Consider the following 18,762-nt stretch of genomic DNA (forward strand, 5'->3'; position numbering starts at 1 on the left):
TGCATCTTTATTTTGGTAACAGTTATGAAAGTGTACAAATACATTAAAATCATAGCATCTAATTTTAGAATTTTATGTCCATTTACTCCCAATTAAAATAAATATTATAAGACTTCCATTGTCTAGTTCCTTTATATATTGCTCATATCCCAGGGCAATATTTTACAGAAAAAAACTGAAGTATTCAACTTTAAAAAAAATGAGACTTTCATTTTCTTCTAAGATATTAAAGTTCTATGTGAAATTATAAAATTGAAATAACTTAGTTTTTTTTATGTGTATGAGTGTTTTGCCCAAATGTATATCTGTGCACCATATGTGTGCAGTGCCAAGGACTGAGCTACAGATGACTGTGAGCCACCATGTGGGGGCTGGGAATCAATGGAACACAGATCCTGGGTCCTCGGGTTCCCTGAGGAGTAGCCAGTGTTGTTAATGGCTAAGCAATCTCTCCAGCCCAACTTGATTTCTTGGTAGATTACTGTGGTGGCTTGGATAAGAATGTCCTCCATAGGCTCATGTATTTGAATGCTGGGTCATCAGAGAGTGGCATTATTTGAAAGGATTAGGACGTATGTGTGGCCTTGTTAGAAGAAGTGTGTCACTGGGTTTGGGCTTTGAGGTTTCAAAATTCCATGCCAAGCCCAGAGTTTCTCTCTCTGCCTATGGATCATGATATAACTCTCAGCTACTGCTCCAGTGCCTGCCTGCATGCCTCCATGCTCCCTGTCATGATGACAATGAACTAGCCCTCTGAAACTCTAAGCAAGCCCTCAGCCAAACACTTTCTTTTATAAGAGCTGCTTTGGTCACGGCATCTCTTTGCAGCAATAGAGCAGTGACTAAGACAATTATTATGTTAACACAGAAGCTTTAATATAATACACTTTCATTCTATTAAAAAACAAAAAGACTTACTATAGCATAGTCTTTACTAAAAAGAAAATTTATAAATGTATGCAATTTTTACTCGCCTTAGCTTAATTATATAATCCTAGAATTGCTTAATTATGTCTGAATAAGCTCTGCTTTAAATAACAGTGACTTACCTTTTTATTATCATCCAAGACTGTATTCATACTCTCTATCCACAAAGTGTCAATAGGACCATCAAATACAACCCATTTCCGATCAGGGGTTTCTGCTAAGGCAAATTCTCTAAACGTGTTTGCCACAATGCCATCAGTCCACTGAGGAAAAAAGGAAAAGCCGAAAAGCCTCCTTCATAAAATAAATTTGATTTATCGTTAAAAACATAGAGATACTTCTAGATTCTTGCTTTAATATGCACTGACAGAGGCAAGAGTGTTATCTTGTAGATTACCTCATGAGACACTGGGTCAAACTGCCCAAAAAGCTGGCCCATAGTAATCGACTTGGGGTTTACAGTCCTGTACATGACCTTTTCTTCCTCTCCATAATTGCGTTCATTCATAAGACTTAACGTATCAGCCAGCACGTGCAGGACTTTTGTCTTAGCAGCAAAAGGCTCTCCTACCAGCATAAAACTATGAAAGAGAATTATACAACAAGATGGTAAAATATGGCCAATTAAATTATTTATACCAGGATAGAAAATGTCACTCTGTGTTAATCACCATATATAATTTTTGAATCTCTAAAATGTTTCCTCAGATAGATGAAAATACACTTCACTTCTACACTGATCAAATCTACACTGAATTTTCCATGTTCATAACACTATCAAAAAATAGGCTATAATAGAAAGTCTCTAAATGACAAAAAAATAGTATTTACATACTCTTAAAATAAAAGCTAAGGCATGAGAAGAAGTGTTTCTAAAGCTTTCAGTTGCTGTAGTGGCACAGTGCTCTTTGCCAAAGATTTCCCCACCCCTTCCTGGCACACAGGCCTCCTTGCCACTCCATTGGAAACATGAGGTGACTAATTCCAACCAATGAGTCACACAAGGTAGATAATTGCCAGCAAGGGAATTGACAGAGCTCTGTCACCCCTCTAGCAAGAATGTAATCCACAATGGTGAGGTGGTGGCTGCTCTTTATGACTATGATAATCAGAGTCTCCCCGATAACCTATACATGAACGTACAGTATGAACGAAAAAATACACCTTTGCACTGTAAATCATTCACATTTGGGCCCTGGTTGTTCCTACAGTGTAATCAGCCCATCCTAGGGAGGATGTTCTTGCCATAATAGAAGAAAACCAAAATATATGGCAAATGAAGTCTCCAGAGGATAAATGATTGACAATTGCTGTTATACAATGGTAAAACATTTGATGAATTTAATCATTTAGATAACTTGGAAGACAGATAACACACCTAGTGAAGGGGGGAAGGGTAGTGAATAAATACAGTGTTATTCGGAACAATGGAAGGATGTGGCTAGATTTAACAAGAAATAATAGCACAGAGGATGTGAGGGAGGTCTGTCTGCAGGTGGGTGTGTAAGAGAAAAGAGGGAGTTCAGGAATTCAGGGACCTGGAGAATTCTCATGCACATTGGTAAAAAATTACGAACACTTTTCAACAATGAAAACTCAGAATGACATAAAGGATGAAATCAAGGACAGAGCTACTTTATCACATTATTAAAATCTATGAAGGATTAATGTGGTTCTCAGTACAGAAGTCTCCCAATCTTTGGAAGTTATTGTGCTGATATTTTATTTGTGCTGAAATGTGGTGATATTTTATTTGTATGTTAATAAAGTTTGCCTGGAGATCAGAGGAAATAGCAAGCCAGTAAACACAAAAGTCAGGCCCTAATCCGGTCACATGGCAGGCAGAGTCTCTGTGTGCTCAAGGACACACTAGGGAACAGCCAAGCGTGGTGACACATGCCTTTAATCCCAGTACCAACCATAGAGACCTGGAGGTCTGTACAGACAGGCAGTGACAAGGAAGTGAGGTAGCTGGGCTAAGAGCCAATGAGAGGGCAGAATAGCAAGGCAATAAAGGAGCAGGTTAGACAGGAAGTAGCCCCCTTTTGGTAGCTGCAGAGCTGGAGAGGTAAGGTTGGTGGCTATCACTATTTCCCTGATCTCTAAGGCTTTCACCCCCATATTTGGCTCCGTGTTTCTTATTTAATAAGGCCATTTAGAAATTTGTCTACAAGTTATCTTCTAGTCCACCAGTAGATACCCAAAACCATGTGTACTATAGAAGTGCATACAATACTATGGTTTTTTTCCTGCATATTCATAACTATTATAAAGGTTAATTTATAAATTGGACATAGTAAGAGACTAACAGTAGCTAGTCATAAAACAGAATAATTACAATAATATTCTTTGAGAAGATTATATGACAGTCCCCCCCTCTCATATTGTGAAATTGTCCTTTTAGTATTTTTAGACTGCAGCTAGTTGATTGTGGTTAAATAAAGCCATGGAAATAAAAACTGTGGGTAAGGAGGGCTACCATAATCATTTTAGGAGAACAAGGCTTGATGAAAACAGGCTAAAGGCATAGAATCTATAAGCCTGGCAGGGTTAAGGTTACCACAAGGATTTAGAGAAATATGACACTAAAACTGTACTTAGGGCAGATGGAGGATAAAACACATAAAAGCTGCTTAAATTTCTGAAGATGTCTACTGATTTCTACCTGCTGATTCTGTTCTAACAACATATATAGTACTCAACCCTGGATGCATGAGGATTATTTACTATTCCCTCATTTTAGTATAAGTTTGAAATTTTGTATAATAAAAAGTTGTTTTCTTTAACTTTACAAAAATCATAATTATTAGACCCTAACTTTCTGTAAACAGGAAATGGCTGGAATCATTTTTCAGTCACTATGAATAACATTTTTTCTTTCTTGTTTCTTCATGCATATTGAGGAAAGAAGACAAAAATAGGAAGACCTTTCAAAGGTTAAGTCTAGTCCCTTGGAAACAGCTGATGAGAAAGTCCCTCTCAGGAAACAAAAATCAAGCAGAGTTAGATCCAAAATGTTATAAAGAGCCTTAAGGTTACACAATTAAAGAGACCTTGTAAAGGAAAAATACACATAATATTATGAACACAAAATTACATATCTACTTTAATAATACCTTATATAATCAATTATGTACATAAAATATTTACAGCTGCTTGGATGGTTCCCTACAAGGAAGAGATCCTGAAGTTTAACTTTCATTAGTTTCACAGTAAATCCATCTCTGGATATGGGGCCATCATGTGTCCAAGTGGATTTCAGAATTGTTACCCAACAGTGTGTTCCTCCAGTTTCTGAGACAGGATCTTCATATATAGGCCAGTTTGGCCTGGAATTCAAGATCCTCCTGCCTCAGATGATCATAAGCTAGGGTTACAGGCCTGCACCTCCATTCCTGGTTCTGTGTTTTTTGCTATAAGCTACTGAGAAAGGAGAAGTTATTTGTTCTCTAGTCCTCCTAATATAAAAAGTTTATTGCTTCTTTTGGTTCTTTAGTTTAATTTAAGATAACATCAAACTATAGCAGATAATCAATACTCTTACCCATGTCGAACAATCATCATTTCATATGTCTGAATAATTTTTTCAAGAAAAAATTTAACAGGCTGAAGATTATGTACTTGGCAGGTTTCATATGCACATTCCAAAAATTCCTGAAATAAAAGTGGAATGTGTTTCTATGAAATGTTATTAAAAATCATGTTAGAAAGTTTTATATTTTCAAATTAAAAAGAATAAATAAAACTAAAACGCCTTTAATATATCAATGTAAGTTATTAATGATCACAACATCCCAGCATTGGATATATGTTAAATAAAAATAATTCTTTTTAATGGTGTCTGCCAAAATTCTATTTTTGGTTAAGACATAAAAGAAAATGCTAGATAATCCTTCATATCACATAGCAACTAGGAATAAACAGAGAAGCTAAAAAAATCATTTAAAATTTAATAGCCATAAGGTACAGTAGATGCAAATCATTCTGAAGGAACTTAAGTTCAGAAATGGTTTAGTCTTTCCTGGGTGTCCTGGCTAGTTTTCTGTCAACTCAACTTGACATAAGACACAGTCATCTGAGAGCATGCTAACCTCAATTGAGAAAATGCCTCCATAAGACTGGGCTGCAGGCAAGCCTGTAGGCATTTTTTTTCTTTTTTTATTAAGAAAAAATTTTCATTCATTTTACACACCAATCAAAGATCCCCCTCTTCCCTCCTCCCTCCCCCCAGACTCTCCCTACCCACTCCCCCATTCCCCTATACAAGAAGGCAAGATCTCCCATGTGGAGGCACATCCAGTAGAGGCAATCCAAGCCCTTCCCCCTGCCTCAAGTCTGCAGGAGGTGTCCCATCATAGGTAGTAAGCTCCAAAAAGCCCCCTCATGCACAAGGGATGGATTCTGATTCTACTGCCCCCCAAGCATATCAAGCTACCCAATTGTCTCGCCATGCAGAGGGCCTAGTCCAGTCCCATGCAGGCTCTACAGCCATTGATCCCTCTAGTTTGGTTTGGTCATCCCTGCAGGTTTCCCCATCATGATCCTGATGCACTTGCTCATAAAATCCCTCCTCTCTCACTTCGACCGGACTCATAGAGCTCTGCCTGGTGTTTGGCTGTGGATCTCTGCATCTGCCTGCATCAGTCATTGGAGAAAAGCTCTGTGATAACAGTTAGGGTATTCACCGATCTGACCACTGGGGTAAGCCAGTTCAGTTCAGGCACCCTCTCCACTATTTCTAGTGATCAGACCAGTGACACTGGTCCAGCCCATTGTGGGTAGTGCCATCCCTGGGCTGGTGGTCCTAGGTTCTATAAGAAAGCAGGCTGAGCAAGCCATGAGAGGTAAGCCAGTAAGCAGCACTCCTCCATAGCCTCTGCATCAGCTCCTGCCTTCAGGTTCCTGCCCTGTTTGAGTTCCTGTTCTGACTGCCTTCAATGATGAACTGTGATATTGAAGTGTAAATGAAAGAAATTCTTTCCTCCCTAAGTTGATTTTGGTCATGGCATTTCATTGCAGCAATAGAGGCCCTAATAAGACACTGGGCAAACACAGCTAATCTCTTTTAAAGTCCTGCTGGAGGAAAAGACCTATACTACAGTTGGATAGCACACAAAAACGTGGAAGAATGAAACTCATTGTTAACAGTAAGTATACCCCAAGAACCAGCTATTGGGCATTTACCCAAAGGATGGTTCATCCTCCCATAGAAACATTTGCTCAACCATGTTCATTGCTGATCTAGTCATAATAGCCAGACATGGGAAACAACCTAAATGTCTTTCAGCAGAAGAATAGATAAAGAAAATGTGGTATATTTACACAATGGAGTATTACTCGGCCATTTAAAAAAATGGAATCATGAGATTCACAGGTAAATAGATGGAACTTGGAAAAATCATCTCGAGTGAGGTATCCCAGACCCAGAAAGTCATATATGGTATGCACTTGCTTATATGTGGACATTAGCTGTTAAGTCAAAGACAACAAAGCGACCATTTGTAGAACCACAAAGTGTAGGAATAGAGTAAGGGGGACAGCTAGATCTTGTTAGGAAAGGGAACTAGAATAGATATGTAAGAATTGAAGAGGTCGGACTGGAATGGAGGATCAAGTGGGAAGGGGGAGGAGGGATGGGAAGAAGGAATATGAAGAGAGACAGCTAAACTTAAGGGGCATTTGAAAGGTAGTATGGAACATAATATAATAGAAGCTTCCTAAAATAGATACATATATGAAGGTAATCTAAATGAAATTACCAAATAATGGGGAAGACAGTGTCCCAACTGGCAAATGAAGCTTCCAGCATCAGGACTGGGTTTCATCTAATTGAGTTGTTGGCCAAAGCAGTCCCATGGCAACCAAACAACCCAGGCTGTTGCCAAGACTGTAAGTAATTCTCCACAAACTGACAGCAAGATCCCTTGCTGAGGACATCTACACAATTTATTGAATATAGAGAAGTCGAGCTGGTGTCTACACAGAGCCTTCACTCCTACTTCTAGCATCTTTGGTACAGGAAGGCACTCTGTATGCTACCAAAGGAGAAACAGACACCAAGCCAGCCACAAATCCTTTGATCTACAACGTTATCCTGCCTGCAAGATACACTAGGGAAACGGTGACACAAAGCTTGTGGGAGTGGCCAACCAATATCTGAAGGCCCACTCCATGAGATGGAACCCATACCCAGCACTGCTTGAGTGACCAAGAATCAGAGATTAGATAGCCAGGAGACCTAGGGTCAAACCAAATACTACTGTTCTAATTCCCATAGCAATAAAGAGACTCCTAATGACATTCTGCTATACTCCCTATATTCACAGATCAGTGTCTTACTCAGCCATCATCAGAGAAGCTTCCTTCTGCAGCAAATAGAAACAAATACAGAGACCCACAGCCAGGCATTATGCAAAGTGTGAATGATCTTGGAATACCCAGCCTTAAATGGGACATCTCTATCACGTTCCTCCCCTCAGGGAACAGGGAACCCCATGATAGAGGAAGTGGAAAGAGCCAGAGGGGTTGGAGGATGTCAAGGAGATGGGACCATTTAAACCAACATTATCAAAGCTCATGAGAACTCAGGGAGACTGAGGCAGCATGCACAGGGCCTGCACCAGGTCCTTTGTGTATATATTATGGCTTCCAGCTTAGTGTTTCTGTGGGATTCCTGAGTGTGTGAACGAGTGGGTCTCTGATTCTTGTGCCTTCTCATGGGCTCTTTTCCTTCTGTTTGCCTTGTCCAACTCTGATGTCTTAGTTTTGTTTTTATCTTATTATATTTTATTTTATAATTATCCCTTAGAAGTCTGTTTTCTCATGAGAGAAAGAAAGGGAGTGGATCCAGATTGGAGGAGAGAAACTGGGAGGAATAGAGGGAGAGGAAACTATATTCAGTGTATATAATGTGAGAAAAAGAAATCAATTTTCCTTTTTTTTCCAGACAAGGTTTCTCTGTGTAACAGTCCTGTCAGTACTGAAATTCACTCTGCAGACCAGGCTGGCCTCGAACTCACAGAAATCTGCCTGCCTCTGCCTCCCAAGTGCTGGGATTAAAGGCATGCACCACTGCTGCCCAGCTAGAAATCTATTTTCAATAAAAGAAAAAAATTGTTTTACATATGAGATAGGGGCCCACTCATTAATTCCAATGTGACTATCTAGTGGCACCAGTACTATTTTTTGGAAAAATTATTCCCTAGCCCAAATGAGTTGACTTGATACCTTGTCAAAAATTAGTAAGAATGGACATTTTTTCTCTGCAAATTCTCTTCTGTTGTTATATTTGCCTATCCATATGTCAGCATCACTCCATTTTAGTCATATACCATTTTATTATGTTTGGAATTGAAGTGTGAATCCTCCTACCTTTTTTCTTTTTTTGTTCACCTTTTGGTTCTGTGTCTGAACCCACTGTCTTGCTAATGCTAAGCCTGTGTTCTACAGTGAGCTTTATCCACACTCTCTGGTTTTTCTTCGTCTTTCAAGATTGTTTAAACTGAGTGCCTGGCAGTTACGTGTGACTTTTAGAAAGACCTTCTAAATGCCTATAAAGCCAACTGGGATTTTAGTGGAGACTGAATTGATGCTGTGGATCAGTTTGTGGAAAGCTGTCATCTTAACCATTTTAATTTTCCCAATCTATGAACATGAGATAGTGACCCATTTATTTAAGTCTTGTTTTGCTTCCTGTCCCTTCCCTTCCTCCCCTTCCTTCTTCCCTTCCTCCCCTTCCTTCTTCCCTCCCTCTCCTTCCTTCCTTCCTTCCTTCTTTCCTTACTTCCTTCCTTCCTTCCTTCCTTCCTCCCTCCCTCCCTCCCTCCCTCCCTCCTTCCTTCCTTCCTTCCTTCCTTCTTTCCTTCCTTCCTTCCTTCTCCTTTTGCTCCTCTCCCCTATCTTCATCTTGAGGTGTAGCTCAGAATGGCCTTGAACTTATAACCTCCTGCTTCATACTCCTTGATGCTGCGTGCTGGGATCCTGGAAATGCACTATGTCACTAAGCTTGTTTACTTTTGTTCAGTGAAATTTTGTAGATTTCAGAGTGAACATTTTGCACTTTTTACCAAATTAATTCTTAAGAATTTTATTCTTTTTGTTGTTATTGAAAACAAACTGTTTTCTTAATTTCAATTTGGATTGTTCAGTATAAACATACAGAAATGTGATTGGATTTTATATGGTGTACCCTATAGCCTTGCTAAACTGTGGATCTCTTGTGGCCGGGTGGTGGTGGCGGCGGCGGCGGCGGCGGCGGCGGCGGCGGCGGCGGCGCACACCTTTAATCCCAGCACTCGGGAGGCAGAGCCAGGCAGATCTCTGTGAATTCGAGGCCAGCCTGGTCTACAGAGCGAGATCCAGGACAGGCACCAAAACTACACAGAGAAACCCTGTCTCGGAAAAACAAAAAAACCTATGTATCTCCTATGTGTATCTCTTGTCATTATTATTATATAAGTTATTCAAGATTTTCTATACAAAATCATATCATTTGTGATTAAAGATAGTTTCACTCCTTGCTTCCAGAACAAACAAACAAACAAAAAAAAAACAACAAAACAAAACCAAAAGAGTAACTTTACTGCCCAATCCCAAAAACTATAACACAATAATGGCAATGGGTAAACAAATTCTATCTCTAGTAGAAAGATTAAAAGACAAAACTATTAAAGGCAAAACAAGTCAAATGTAATTAAGTGATACAAATTATAAGAAGATAAAAAGTGTGATACTAAAAACATAAAATGTGGGAAAATAAGAGTTTAAGTGTAGCATGTAAATGTAAATTAAAGTTGCTACCAACTGAAAAAAGAAAAAACAAAACAAAAAAAGCCAGCTCTAAATCCGGTTTATGTAAATCTTAGGAAAGCACAGCACTATAGGAAGCCTTCAGACAACAAAGGGAACAAGAAAAAACAGACATACAAACAGAAAACAATTAACAAGACACCCTGAGTTACCCCTTACACATCAGTAATTAATTTGGACTGACTGAGCAGGTGAAAGCATAGCCACCCACCAAGCCTGACAGCTTGCATCTCACCCCTGAGAACGGATTCCTGCAAGCTGTTCTCTGCCCTCTATGAGACACAAGACCAAATTATCTGCTGCTTGCAACCTCTTATAGAACACCCAGAGAGCGAAAGCAAATGGACGAAAAGACATGCTGTGAAAATAAAAATAAAAAGAAAGCAGAGGTAGCTGTACTTATTTATAAAAAAATATAAATATTTACCAATAGTAAAAGAGTAAAAAGACAAAATAAACTTTAACCCAAAACTGTAAACTAAAATAATAAAAACTGAAAAGGCAAACGAAGTCTTCAGCAATGACAATGAAGACAAAGCAGTTATAATTGGACGCCCAGCACCGGACCCCTAGCGACAGACAGCAACACTAAGGCTCTCAACATTCACAGACAATCCAGACACCAAAGCAATAAAGAAACAAATGAGTCCCACTTCAGTCCAAGTGGAGCTAATAACAGACCCAAGCGTTCTCACCAACAGCACTAGAATACATATTCTTAAGTATGAATGAAAAAATTTACAAAATGGACCATTATATTAAGATACAAACCAAACCTTAACATATTTAAGATAAAATCATATCAAATACCTTTTTTATTTTTAAACTTTTTCTGTTTCAAGTTTTATTTGAATTTTGAGTATTTTGATGGTCACAATAATTACAGTGGATTTTGCTAAACCTTTAAAGACCTATTATCAATACTTCTCAAACTCTTCCAAAAATTTTTGAAAAATAGGGAGTGACTCCGAACTCCCCCTTATGAAACGATCCAGACAGAATAAGGACCCCAGTTTAGTCAAGGTTTGTAAATAATTGAGCCGTCAGTTGAATTTATTGTACAGAGGAAGTCATTCTCATGGATTCACTTACATTATAGTCAGCTTCAGGAAGTTTAATACCAGGAAATAAGTCACTAGTTATTCCATTAAATAAAGGTATGTCATGTGATAGAAACTTTGGTTCATTTACATCTTTAATTGATCGAAGAAGCTAAAATCACAAAAAGGACAATGTAATTTAATTGTCTGCACTTATATGCTCACACACACACACACACACACACACACACGCATTCTTAGCCAAAGTCAGTTTATTTTATATTGCTCATAGCATCCCCATAATGAAAAATTAACTCTATGGTTATCAAACCTAAAGGCCTCTGTATTAATATAAAGTACGATAAATAACCTAAAAGTACAATTTCCACCTTACCTAGAAGACTTGGAGCAACAACTCTCTCAGTTGCCGTGTGCGGTTCCTGATTGATCTCACTAAAGACATATTTCCACTAAGGTTTTCAGAGTGCACATATTTAATTAACACTTACCAATATGTCCTCATTTTCATCGGGATATTTTAATTTTAAGTTTCCAGCTGCCACTAAAACCGCTTTCACTGCTCTCATTCCATAGTCATAATGAAATTGTGAGGAGAGCTGCTCCGAGCAAAGCCTGTAGGTCATTACGATCTTCACAGACAGAGGCTTTGCATTCAAAAACCCGTAGGAGTAGAGGGAGATTTCGGCTATGAGGGCGTAGTTTGGGACCATCATAGCTACCGTTCTAAAAAGAACCTGAGGCATATAATAAATCAAATATATTACTTATGCAAAAGAAGCCATTTTTAAAGCTGAGCAGAAGCAGGATCAAAAGATGCTGATAGCCAAGTTTATTCCTTAAATGCAACATCTGTTTATAAACTATTTTTTCAGCAGTAGCTAAATGTTTTTATGTAATTGGTAGTTTTGGATTTCTAAAAACGCTTTAGAAGCTAGGCATGGTGGCATACATGCACAATCTTGACTACTCAAGAGATTGAAGTTCAAGGCCAGACTAGGCAATTTAGTAGGACTATCTCAAAATAAAAATAAAAGCAACCTTGGGAGGCAACTCAGTGGTAGAGTGCTTGTTTAGTATGCCTGAGCTCAAGCCTCTGCATCACCAAACAAATGAGAGTTTGAGGCTTACCTTGTACCAGAGGGAAAAGGGGGAAAGAAATGGCAAAATAGATGGAGGAGTTTGTAACAGTTTGAGTGGATTGTGCTATTAGTTTTGATTAACAAACTTAAACTCTCAAAAAAAATTACCTTGAGGTTGTCTGGCAATTCAGAACGTCCTGCGTAGCCAGGATTCATGGTAATAGCTACAAAACAGTTCGGATTGAGCTTAAGTTCTGTCCCTTCAAAAACAAACACATCCAATTTCTGCTGAATGGCTCTCTGAATGCAGAGAATCTGCTGGGCCACCACTGATAACACTTCCAGTTCAATTCGATTAAATTCATCAAAGCAAGCCCAAGCACCTGAAGAAGCCAGCCCTTTAAAAAACTAAGGATATGGGGGGGGAGGGTGTAAATGGTGAATTCTCTTAAGAAAGGACATCATTTGTAAACAAAGCAAAACAAACAAACAAAAAACATCTGACCTTCTAAGTCAAAATTAAAAGTTAAGCTTAAAAAGCTCCAAGGATATTACCAATGTCATCACCACTAAAATCAAAGTTCAAGTAACACTGAAACTACAGCCCAGTGATATTAATGAGCACGTGACTTTGCCTCAGTGTGCCCAGGCAGACCGAGCAGTAAGCCTGTAACTTGACATTCCTACCTTTCCCATTGCCAGATAGTCCAGCCCGTCAGAGCAGTTGAACACCACACACTGTACTGCAAGGGCCTTAGCCAGGTCTTTGGTGGTCTCGGTCTTCCCTGTACCTGCTGGCCCCTCTGGCGCACCTCCGAGGTTTAAATAGAAGGCGCCTATCTGGAAAAAACAAAAAACAAAAAACAAAAGTTATGTGTGAAAGGAAATCTATGATCAGCTAGAAAAAGAAACCAAACTGGAGAGTTGCTGGCCAACTGAATCTATCTGTATTTGTAGCTTCAGGGAAGCCAGATGTTTTTATATTGTTGTTACTTTTTAGCATAGAACTTTCTGGCTGTAAGAACTGTTATCTAATACTTCACAAATACATAGTTTCCCTTCAAGAACAGCGAATCGAGCCCTGAGGGAGTAAAATTAATTCAGGATGATTTCCTTCAGAAAGCAGATGTGGGGATATTGGTAGAAGATAATAAAGATAGCTTCCAGATAGCTAATTGAGGAACAAAATAAGTGATACAAACAGGTCCGTATTTGGAGGACAAACAATGTATCATCTATGATTTCTCTAGATTTTACCTTGGAGAACATAATGAACATACCCTTGGTATGTTCTCCATTTTCTGCATCCCCCAAAGAACTGCTCTGTTATTTCTCTCACCAATATTATTGCTTTCTACTTTGTATTGCAGTTAATATGCATTCCTCTTTTTCATTAATCAGAGTATGAATTCAGCAGTATATGAATTATTTCCCTAATAAATCATATGCACAAGAATCCTCATTTCATCTGTGCTAGAGAATTCAATTTTGTACGCTAACCTACTCAGCATCCCTCCTCACGTCCCAGGTTGGCTTGGCAAGTGTAGCAGACAAACATACGGAATGCATAGGGAAACTTTAATTTCAGAAGAACAGTGGGTGACTTGTTAGCAGTTCCCTTGCTTCCCTTGCACTATTTAGAGAAAACACCACACATACACACACACACACACACACACACACACACACACACACACACACACACACACCATGTAATGATGCTTCAGTTAATGCTAGAGGGTGCCAATCACATATGTCATACAGCCTCATTCTGTTGGCCATACCATCTAGTTTCGGGAAAACATCTCGTTTTGCAAATGCATATTTTGTGGCATTTACATGAGACATGATTGCCTAAAAAATATTTCCTAGACTGTATCTCTATCCTTAAGTGACATACGAATAATTTTTTTAATCACTTGAAATTTAGATTTACCCAGGAGTCCTATATTCTATCTATTATTATCATTATCGTGGGGTTTTCATGGTTGTGCTTCTATCTCCCACGGCTGCTCAACCAAGCACAGGCCTGTGCAGTCCCCTCCCTGAGTTCTGACAGCACAGTAACTGGGAGTCCAGGGACACAGCTGTTCTCTGACCTTCCCGTCATCTCTCCAGTACTCCACTGGTTTTGTCTTTTATCTTCAGTACCTTTCTTTTTCTAATTAGTCACCATGGAAGTGACCTGAGATTTGTATACAATAGAATCCAAACACGTTTGTATGCTGAAAGGGGGCTGAGAAGTAAATACTCAGGATCACAATGCCACATAAAGGGGGTTTGGGGGTGGGGCAAGCTAAGCAGTACAAGTGCTTGCCACCCTAGCCGGGTAAGCGGGATTCAGTCCCTGAAGGCAATGGGAGAAGGCAGGACAGGCTCACTCCTGAAAATGTCTTCCTCTGTGGCACATGCACACGCTGTGGCACACACCAGCATTCTCATTTACCTGCACACATTTTATAGTGTATATATATATATATGATATATATCATATATATTATATATGATAAAATAATTTGAAAAACAGAAGTAGGGGTTAGGAAAGGATAAGTGCATCAGATTATTTGGGATAAGTTAACAAATGAGGGGCCGTGAGATGGCAAGCAGGTGAAGGTATATGACACCAAACCTGATAACCTGAGTTCAATCCCCAGGTCCCATAAGGTAGGAAAGAACAGAGTCCTAAAAGTTGTTCTCTGACCTCTACACATGTATTGCTTCATGTACACACCCCCACACTCTCTCCCTCACACACACACACATATAAATAATTGTAAAAATGTTTTAAAATAAATGAGGCTAGCCAATATTAAATTTGGACAAGAAAATATATTCTGTACCAAAAAGTATGATTTAATGTGTAAACAAAATGAGTTAACTGCATACCAAGGTTCTGTAACATCTGTCAGTCAGAGGAGTTATGACAAGGCGAGGGGAGTTACCAAGATACTCATATGCATATTTTACATTGCAATTAATGATACGAACTCGTGCATTCTCATATTCCCAGTAATAACGAAGCTGAGCAAGCCATTGGAAATCTGTATCATGTGAGACACCTAGAAAGGATGAAATAGAATCATGAAGTGAAAATATTTGAAAAGTAATCTTTTATGATAACAGCAAATATTAAAATAATTCATGTTTTCAAATTAAAGACCATTCCAAGGAAATCATATTAAGGAAAAACCACGCCTCTTTTGGAGTGCTTGCTGGCAGACTCGCCGCCCTGGGCCGTGTGATCCGAGGGCAGCGGAAAGGTGCGGGTTCTGTGTCCCGCTCGCACGTGAAACACCTTAAGGGCGCCGCGCCTGCGTGCTGCGGACTTCCCTGAGCAGCTGGCTATATTGAGAGCATCGTACTATCATTCATGACCCTCGTCACGGCGATCCCCTCGCGAAAGTGGTCTTTTGTGATCCCTACTGATTTAAGAAGCGGACGTCGCTGTTCCTCACCGCAGAGGGAATCCACACTGGGCAGTTTGTGTACTGTGACAAGAAGGCCCAACTGAATATCAGCAATGTTTAGCCTCTGGGCACCATGCCTGAGGGTACTATTGTGTGTTGTCTGGAGGAGAAGCCTGGGGACAGGGGCAAGGTGGCATGAACCTCCGGGAACTATGCCACAGTCATCTCCCACAACCCAGAGACCAAGAAGATGCGAGCGAAGCTGCCTTCAGGGTCCAAGAAGGTCATTCCCTTGGCCAACAGGGCTGTTGTTGGTGTTGTAGCCGTGGGGGCAGAACTGACAAACCTATCTGAAAGGCTGACCATGCCTACCACAAGTACAAGGCCAAGAAGAACTGTTGGCCACGTGTCTGGGGTGTGCCCGTGAATCCTGTGGAGCATCTCTTTGGAGGTGGTAACAACCGGGACCTTGGCGAACCCTCCACTAATCAGAAGAGATGCCCCTGCTGGGCGCAAAGTTGGTTTCATTGCTGCCCGCTCGACTGGGCAATACGCGGAACCAAAACCATACAGGAGAAGGAGAACTAGAACTCAGGAGCTAATAATAAAGTATGTCCTTCGGCAAGACAAAATCAAAAACAACAACCAAACAAAACCCACTCAAGTCTTTGTTTCTTAGCAGCTATTGATATTTTACATTTTATATGAAAGAAAAAGTCACCTACCCATGTCAATCATGTCCATAACGACATCCCTAGCGTGGACATCAATGGTAACCAAAGCACCCAGTGTGATCCTGGTCTGCTTAGACAGCTTTCCTCTTACTAGCTCTACGATATCATTTAGTTGGTACTGAAGTTCCTTGTAGTACTTCTTTAAGCCCTACAAAATAACAAAACAATCTAGTTGACGTTATATAGATATGTATGTATATGACTCAAAACACTATATTTACTTACTTAGGAAATAACCATGACTTCATAATCTATTTGAAAATATAAGTGAGTTACAGAGTGAATTTGTGTAACCCTAGTAAAAAATAACAAACTTTCCAAAATTTGTATAATTTTAATGCATATAGAAATTGAGGATATTATCTTTGCAAAGAACAGACAAGCAAACAAAGAAATATGAAATGAGAAAGAATGTTGTTTAAAATCAAATAATGCTTTACCTCTGTTCCACCACTTATAACTTCCTGTGTCTCAGAAGTCCAGAACATTTGAGAAACACAAAGCACAACCTGGCCAGGCCACTCTCTGACCCAGTCTTTTCTTGCAGATTCTGGATAAGCCTGAATAATTAAAATTAATTTCTATCTTTAAAAGGTTACCAAAGAAAAGAAGTCTGTAAACATCTAACAACAATTTTTATGTTCTTCTGCTGGGTTAGTTGTCAAGTTTTTGATGAACAATACACATTATTTCTATTATAAGGAGAATATTTAAAAAAAATCATTAAACCATTGAAAAAGTCTTACATAAGGAGGGTGAGGGTTATGAGATGTATAATTTGTGCATGTACAAAAGCTTGAAAACAAGTCAAATACAGTATGTATATTGATGTTGAACTTGAATTGCAAAGGAAGCTGCTGGTTAGTGTGGTCAGCTTGACAGAATCCAGTCACCTGGGAGACCGGCCTCTGGGCATGACTACAGGGGTGGATCTTGATTAGTTAATTGATCCAAGAAGACCCGTCTTAACTGTGGGAGGGACCACTCCCTGCACAGAGGATTCTGGAGTCTGTAAAGCGGAGAGAACTGAGCTCTAGGAAGCATTCAGGGCTCTCTCCTTCCTGGCTGTGGCTGCACTGCAGCCCCTGCTCTGGCTCCTGCTGTCTTGACTGCCCTGCCACAGAGTACCTTGAATTGTGAGCTAAAATAAATGCTTCCTCCCTGAAGTTGCTTCTATGACGTTATTTTATCATAGCAACAGGAAAAGTAACTACGACAGAGACCATATAATATACTTAACAACTGGGCTAGTGTGAGACCCAAACAGGAAAAATCTACCTTGCAGGTTGAGAGTTCTGTTTGCAGTTAAGAACAAGTTCCTGTTTGTCCCATGTTTGACCTCTCTGCACTGGATATGCTTGACCACATGGGGACAGGAGGTACATGGGCAGGAAGTACGTCATGATATTCGTTTGTCCCTGATTGGACCTGGTGGCAAGTACAGTGGCCCCATGGTTTTGCTTTTTTAAGTCCCTGTAAAACATGACTTGTGGCCATTTGCTGGGAACTCCAGGGCAGTCCTGGCCAGAGCCCATCCTCCTGGCCAGTATTTAATTAAAGCTTGCTTTAAATTTAGCTTAAAATTGTAGTAGTGATCTTATTCTTACTTGGTGGGATTACTACTGGTAGTTAGAATGTCTGTGTTACTTATCCATAACTTTTCTAAAACTTACATAACTAAGATATACAATTACATTTAGTATTTAAATTATTAAACTTATTAAATTATTTTAACAATCTGTGCATTTGAATTTGAAATATACTTTCATCTACTACTAATACTTTCACGTTTCAAAAGTTTTAAATATATTTTGAAGGGAAGATTTAACAGTTTAAAAATAGCTTGCTTCATAGTAGAGAGGTGCTTGAACTGGCCTTCCTCTGTAATCAGATTGGTGAATACCCTAACTGTCATCATAGAGCCTTCATCCAGTAACCGATGGAAGCAGATGCAGAGATCCACAGCCAACCACCAGACCGAGCTCCGGGAGTCCAGTTGAAGAGAGGGAAGAGGGATTATATGAGCAAGGGGGAGTCAAGATCATGATGGGGAAATCTACACAGACAACTGAGCCAAGCTTGTCGGAACTCATAAAATCTAGACTGACAGCTGTGGAGCCTGCATGGAACCGAACTAGGCCCTCTGCATGTGGGAGACAGTCGTGTAGCTTGGTCTGTTTGAGGGGCCCCTGGCAGTGGGATCAGGATCGATCCCTGGTACATGAGCTGACTTTTTGGAACCCATTACCTATAGTCGGATGCCTTGCTCAGCCTCGATGCAGCAGGGAAGGGCTTAAACCTGCCTCAACTGAATGTACCAGGCTTTCTTGACTCCCCATGGGAGGCCTTACCCTTTTGGAGGAATGGATGGAGTGGGTGGGGGGAGGTGGAGGGGCAAGAAAAGGGAGTGGGGGATGGGAGGAAGTGGGAGGAGTGGGAGGGGGAACTGTGGTTGGTATGTAAAATGAACAAAAAATTTAAAAAAGAAAATAAGAACCTCACAAATTCTTTATTCTATCGTCACATTGCACAAATAAAGAAACTTAACCATGAAAACAAAAAGTAGCTTGCTTCAATAACAAATTGTAACAGCAAATAACAATTAAAAATTATAAAGACTTTGTAGGATGAATTTTGAAGCTGATGATAATGAAAAGTATTCTTTTAAACTAACACATTAAATATAAGAATATAGATATATTATTTATAATATATTTTTAAGTACTTATAGATAAATTCAAATAAC

General features: G+C 39.6%; 1 protein-coding gene and 1 pseudogene across 3 annotated transcripts in view; one reads left to right on the plus strand and one right to left on the minus strand.

Moving 5' to 3' along the window:
• Dnah12 (dynein axonemal heavy chain 12) overlaps positions 1–18,762 on the minus strand; it is a 175,954-nt gene that overhangs the window by 100,770 nt on the left and 56,422 nt on the right. For all 3 annotated transcript variants that reach the window (XM_037208770.1, XM_037208769.1, XM_037208768.1), the window contains 10 exons: positions 16,457–16,576; positions 16,008–16,164; positions 14,762–14,934; positions 12,563–12,715; positions 12,044–12,283; positions 11,285–11,530; positions 10,828–10,947; positions 4,472–4,581; positions 1,325–1,508; positions 1,050–1,190 (listed from right to left, as the gene is read on the minus strand). In XM_037208770.1, coding sequence (XP_037064665.1) covers positions 1,050–1,190; positions 1,325–1,508; positions 4,472–4,581; positions 10,828–10,947; positions 11,285–11,530; positions 12,044–12,283; positions 12,563–12,715; positions 14,762–14,934; positions 16,008–16,164; positions 16,457–16,576 — 1,644 coding nt within the window. The remainder of the gene's footprint in view (positions 1–1,049; positions 1,191–1,324; positions 1,509–4,471; positions 4,582–10,827; positions 10,948–11,284; positions 11,531–12,043; positions 12,284–12,562; positions 12,716–14,761; positions 14,935–16,007; positions 16,165–16,456; positions 16,577–18,762) is intronic.
• Positions 14,957–15,870, plus strand: LOC114702137 (annotated as a pseudogene).

The sequence above is a fragment of the Peromyscus leucopus genome, chromosome 9 (genome assembly GCF_004664715.2).
Source record: "Peromyscus leucopus breed LL Stock chromosome 9, UCI_PerLeu_2.1, whole genome shotgun sequence".
Lineage (NCBI taxonomy): Eukaryota > Metazoa > Chordata > Mammalia > Rodentia > Cricetidae > Peromyscus > Peromyscus leucopus.